The sequence below is a fragment of the Microcaecilia unicolor genome, chromosome 7 (assembly GCF_901765095.1).
Source record: "Microcaecilia unicolor chromosome 7, aMicUni1.1, whole genome shotgun sequence".
Taxonomy (NCBI): domain Eukaryota; kingdom Metazoa; phylum Chordata; class Amphibia; order Gymnophiona; family Siphonopidae; genus Microcaecilia; species Microcaecilia unicolor.
The window spans coordinates 107,806,792-107,813,030 of NC_044037.1; the positions used below are offsets into that span (position 1 = coordinate 107,806,792).

Here is a 6,239-nt window from a genome sequence, read left to right on the forward strand (position 1 = left end):
GCTTACCTGCACTGGTCAAACCAGAAATTCTACTTTTAATATGATACCTGGAGGAGGGGAAAGAGCCAATGTGAAAGGACACAGAGAAAGAAAAGAAGGAGCAAGAAACAAGAAAGGAGGAGACACAGATACTGCGCCTTAGGGCAGGGTCACACATTTCTGACTCACCTATTCTGGCACTGACTCAAGGCAGGAATCCCTGACAGCTTGGCACACACACAGCGTGCTCCTTCAGAATCCATTCTCCTTCTCTTTCCTTGCTATTTATCCCTGCCAAAGAAAGAAAAGACATCCAGGTAAGCAGCTCTGAGCTATTAAGCAGCCCGCTGGGGGTTCATGTCTCACTGGGATGGATCATTGTTCAGGTGCAAACTATCAGCCCTATTTACTAAGGCGCATTAGGATTTTTAACGTGGCTACAATTAGCGTGCACATTAACTGTGTAGGCACCTATAAGGCTATTGTAGGCACATACACTGTTAATGTGCATACACGGTTAACATGCATTAAAAACACTAACGCGCCTATAACGCGGCTTAGTAAACAAGGCCCTAAAAATGTTAACTGCAATCTAGATTTTGTTCAGTGCTTTTGTAAAATGGTATCCCCCAGTGCTTGTTTTACAATTATGTATCTTCCTCTGGGGTGTAGAGGATGGTAGTACATTTTTTGGTGTATTTAACTACAAAGTAAATTATTTTGGTGGCCCTCATAACTCTGGGAGCTGCTAGTTCTATATAAATCAGCTTATGGTACTCTCCGATTTACTGGAGAAGAGTTGTTATCAGTTCCCTCGGTTAAGGTTGTGAGGCTGTCAAATGTGGGTTCACCTTTTCTGTTGTTCAATCCATGATGTGAAGTGTCCTGTCTGCACAAGATAAAGATTTTTAAAATTCAGATGGAAGTTTGAGATTTTTTTTTTTTATATTGAGGCCTTTGGCCAAGTTATTTGATGGGAGTTTGGTTAGGCTGTCAATTCAAGATTTTAAGGGCATTCATGTCTTTTGTTACACTTTGCTTGTACTAAAATGGTTATTTTACATTGTTTATATGCTGTACAGTTTGTGCATTGGTTGTCCATCCTAGCAAGGGTTCAATTTAAATTATGCATTATGGCTTTTTAATATTTTGGCAGAGAGGCTCCTTTATATGTGATGAATTTAATAACACTATTACATGGTGCTAATTCAAGACACAACACTTGAAACCAGTTTCTATTGCATTTTCAGGTAGTGACTAAAAAAAATCAGTCAAACATCTCTCTTTTATCTATACAGTACCAGAAGGTAGAAATCTGGAACTCACTTCCTTTATCTCTAAGATCTTTGTACATGCTACTTATGTTACAGGAAAAATCTGAAAGCGCTCTTTTTTCATAAAATTGGTTTTCCAAACTCCAGTTCAAACTAATTGTCATTTCTATTGTTTCTGCTATAATTTCATAGGATATAATAGTTTGGCTATGGGGTCCTTTTACTAAGGCACGCTAAATGACAAGGGGCCCATTCCTCTGGGCATCTTATCATTTAGTGTGAACTAAATCTTTTAGCACACATTAGTAAAAGGACCCCTATGTTTATTATCATTGGGGTCTTTTTACTAAGGCCCTCTAACAGATTTAGTGTGCAGTAAATGATAGGATGCCCATTATGTTCCTATGGGCATCTTATCACTTAGTGTGTGCTAAATCTGTTAGTGTGCTTTAATAAAAGGACCCCACTGATTCTCTATTATTGTGATTCCTGGATGTATTAACCCTGTTTTCTAATAATAGAGAGGTCCTTTTACTAAGGTGCGCTGAAAAATGACCTGCAGTAATGTAGGCATGGGTTTTGGGCGCACACAGATCCATTTTTCAGTGCGCCTATAAAAAAGGCCTTTTAAAAAAAATTTTGGCACGCATCCATTTTGGGTCTGAGACCTTACCACCAGTCATTGACTTAGCGGTAAGGTCTCAGGCATTAATCGGGCGGTAATGACCTATGCATGTCAAAAGCCACTTGACATGCATAGCTGACACGCGTCAGAAAATAAAAATTATTTTTCGGATGTACATAGTGGACACGTGCAAAAAATGAAATTACCACAAGAGCCACATTGTAGCTGGGCGGTAACTCCAAATTGGCGCACACTGGGTGCTCATAGGCACCTATCCACCTTATTTTCAAAAGAGAGAGACGCCCATATTTTGACCCAAATCGGGAGATGAGCATCTTTCTCCCGTGGGCGCCCAAATCGGTATAATCGAAAGCTGATTTTGGGTGTCTTCAACTGCAATCTGTCATGGAAACGGGCAAAGTTGATGGAGGCGTGTTGGAGGCGTGGTGAAGGTGGGACTGGAGCGTGTTTATCGGCCGAGGAGAGATGAGCGTCCTCGGCCAATAATCGAAAAAAGAAAGGCGTTTTTAGAGAGAATTTGGGTCACATTTTTTGGACCCTTTTTTTCATGAACAAGTCCCAAAAAAGTGCCCTAAATGACCAGATGACCACCAGAGGGAATCGGGGATGACCACCCCTGACTCCCCCAGTGGTCACTAACCCCCTCCCACCCCAAAAAAAGCAACTTTAAAAACTTTTTTTTCCAGCCTGTATGCCAGCCTCAAATGTCATACCCAGCTCCATCACAGCAGTATGCAGGTCCCTGGAGCAGTTGTTAGTGGGTGCAGTGGACTTTAGCCAGGTGCACCCAGGCCCGTTACACTTGTGGTGGTAAATGGGAGCCTTCCAAACTGCCCCCCAAACCCACTGTACCCACATGTAGGTGCCCCCCTTCAGCCATAAGTGCTATGGTAATGGTGTAGAGTTGTGGGGAGTGGATTTTGGGGGGATTTGGGGGGCTCAGCACCCAAGGGAAGGGAGCTATGGACTTCAGAGGTAGTTAACTTTTTTTTTTAATTGTTACAAGTGCCCCCTAGGGTGCCCGGTTGGTGTCCTGGCATGTGAGGGGGACCAGTGCACTACGAATCCTGGCCCCTCCCACGACCCAATGCCTTGGATTTGTTTGTTTTTAAGCTGGGTGCCTTCGGTTTCCATTATCGCTGAAAAACGATACCGCCCAGCTCAAATCCGCACAAATCCGATGCATTTGGCTGGCACAAACCGTATTATCGGAAAAAAAAATGGACACCCATTTTTTTCAAAAATACGGTTTGTCCCACCCCTTCACGTACCCGTTCTCGGAGATAGATGCCCATGGAGATGGGCGTTCACGTTCGATTATGCCCCTCCACGTGGCTTAGTAAAAGGGCCCCAGAATCTGCCCTGAACTGTAAAGGTATGGCGGAACTGAACACATGGGGGCTCATTTTCAAAGCACTTCAGTATTCAATGAAAAAGAAGAAAAAAGGTACAATCTGATACTTACTTTGAATTTGAACTCTAATTTGCCCTTTATTTGAGCAGGGGGTAACCACATAGACAACAAGATGGCAATGGTGACAGGTCTGATCCCAATCCTCCGCACTGCAATCGAGGCCACTACTGACTACAATGGAAGGACCATGTGGTTTGGCTTCCTGGCCATTCGCCTGCTCACCCTTTATGTTTCTGAGATGCCTTGGAGCAAGTTGGACTTGGACTTCCAGTGCAATGGCAATGTCAGTGAGTTCTGCAGGAAGTCCTGCTTCAACCAGCACTTTGATGTGCCAGTTGTAGCCCTCTGGAACTTCACCTACATTCTCTTCATCATCTCTGTGCTCCTCATGGAGCTCTTCGCTGCTCAGCTGCGACACAACCTCATCAAAGACAAGATAAAGCAAGAGCTGCTGGGGCCCTTCAACGAGGGGGAACAAACAAACCTGACAGGGGTCAAGGGCCATGACCTTGCGCAAAAGGACATAATGATTGACTTCCACCAGCAGAAGAAGCTTCTATGTCTCTACCTCCTGTGCATTCTTCTACGTCTGGTGATTGAGCTTGGGTTCTTTTATATCCTCATCTACTGGCACCTGCCAAAGGTGAATGGAGCTCCCATAAACTGCAGTACCTTGCTATGCCCAGGGCCCTTCCACTGCTTGGTTCGAGCCTCAGTTGAGAAGAGGATGTCAATTTACATGCTGTCTACCATCTCTGTGGGCATTATTATCATATGCTGTGTCTTTGGGTTCTATAGCATATGCCATTATCTGTTATTAAAAAGAAGTCAGCCAAGGAATGCCAAATAATAACAGAAGAGAGAGGACAGATAGTATGTATTTGGCAGATGTACTACACTTCTCACTAACAAGCTCCTGAATGAGAAAAAGCTTTGTGAATGACTGAGCTATTGCTATTGGGTAAATTCATCATCTGCTCTTTGGGCCTACACTTGGATAACAGCATCAGCTATTCTCCTGAATAGCAACATCTGCCATAAAGGATTTAATCTGGAAAATATTCAGGACTAACAATATTATTCATGACTTGAATAAAAATATAGGGCCCAATATTCAAAAGGGTTTAGCCGGGTAGGAGAGATGGTTCAACCCGGCTGTGCTGGTCATAAAGGCAATATTCAGAGGCACTTAAGTGCATAGTGCCACCTAAGCACTGTCCAGTTATTGCTAGGGGTGAAGCCTGGGCAGAGCCAGAATTTAGCCAGTTAGTGGTGATATTCAGTCCACTAACTGGCTAAGTAAGCAGCATAAAGGCTATCCTAATCATATCTGCTGAGCTAGAATATCAGCCAGTGCCTAGTTAACTACTGGGTGATTGCACATGGCTGTAAGTACTGTTCCCTCCAAGCTGAGCGAGAGTCCTCCACCTATAAACCAGCCAGTGGGGAGTGCTGTTTCATTTTAGTAATGAGGGACAGGCAAGCTCTGCAAGACTCCAGGGAAGCTCCCTGCCCCTAGAGATTGAAAACACAATATTGAAGCACCATCCTCTACTGGCAGCAGTGCAGTTGGAGGACTCCCACTCAGAGGGAACAGTGGCTGTAAGCAGGGGCGTAGCCAGGCATCCAATTTTGGGTGGGCCTGGACCCAACATGGGTGGGCAGAAGAACTCTGCCCTGTCCCACGAGTGATTTGGTCTCTCCCTCTCTTGCCTGCATGCTATATGGTCTTTCAAACATCCCTCCTCCCCCTTATACCTTTTAAGTAGAAGATTTTCACCGGCAGCAAGCAGCAACTAATACACACTGCTCATGTTGGTCCTACAGTCTTCTCTCTGATGCAACTTCCTGCTTCTGCATAGACGGGAACATATCAGAGGGAAGACTGTAGGACTGGTGCGAACAGCATGTATCAGTCGCTGCTCGCTGCAGGCGAAGATCTGCTATTTACAAGGTATGCAGGAGGGATAGCTGTTGGGAATATTTGGCTGGTAGGGCTTGGGGAGCCCTGCCAGCCACTTCATAGGTGTGCTGCTATTGGGTGGGCCTGAGCCCAAAGTGGGTAGGCCTGGGCCCACCCGGGCCCACCCTTGGCTACGCCACCGGCTGTAAGAGGCTTAAAAACCACTGACTTCCCCATAGAGAATGAGCAGGAGATGGAGTCACCATAAATACTCTATTGCAACTCTCTACCCTGCCCATGAATCAGTCTACAAGAGGGTATTCACTCAGGGGCCCTTTTACTAAGCCACATAGGTGCCTATGTGCACCCAACATGTGCCAAATTGGAGTTACTGCTTGGTTACTGCATGGCCCTTGTGGTAATTTCAATTCTGGCACGCAGCCGCTACGCGCATCTGAAAAATATTTTTTATTTTCTGATGCGTGTCAGCTACGCGTGTCAAGTGGCATTTGACGTGCATAGACCATTACTGCCCAGTTACCATGTAAGACCTTACCGCTAGGTCAATGGCTTGAGGTAAAGTCTCAAATCCAAAATGGAGGCGCAGCAATTTAAATTTTGACGCACGTCCGTTTTCGGCAAAAAAGGCATTTTTTTTGTAGGTGCACTAAAAAATAATTCTGCGCGCACCCAAAACACGCATCTACACTACTGCAGGCCATTTTTCAGTGCACCTTAGTAAAATGACCCCTTAAACTGTATACATCTTAAAGACTAAGAGACTTCCCATTTGCCACTCAACTCCTATTAAATTCTGCAGAAAAGAGACTGTTCACATTTTTCTTTCCACCTATGGAAAATTATGGCAGCCATGCTGTGCAACTTTCTAGCCATTTACTCTTTCATATTCTATTTACACAAAATGTGAAAGAAGGATATCCATGATGTATTGTAAGCCACATTGAGCCTGCAAAGAGGTGGGATAATGTGGGATACAAATGCAATAAATAAATAAATAAATAA

General features: G+C 44.4%; 1 protein-coding gene across 1 annotated transcript; it reads left to right on the forward strand.

Annotated features, from left to right (window-relative positions):
• The first annotated feature begins 259 nt into the window (after nt 1-259).
• LOC115474670 (gap junction alpha-9 protein-like) lies at nt 260-4,851 on the forward strand. The gene is made up of 2 exons (XM_030210267.1): nt 260-296; nt 3,403-4,851. The coding sequence occupies exon 2, from the start codon at nt 3,426-3,428 to the stop codon at nt 4,161-4,163; it is 738 nt and encodes a 245-aa protein (XP_030066127.1). The 5' UTR covers nt 260-296; nt 3,403-3,425; the 3' UTR covers nt 4,164-4,851.
• Nucleotides 4,852-6,239: the final 1,388 nt, after the last annotated feature.

Coding starts and splice junctions, on each gene's coding strand:
- LOC115474670 (XM_030210267.1), top strand. CDS start 3,426: ATGGCAATGGTGACAGGTCTGATCCCAATCCTCCGCACTGCAATCGAG.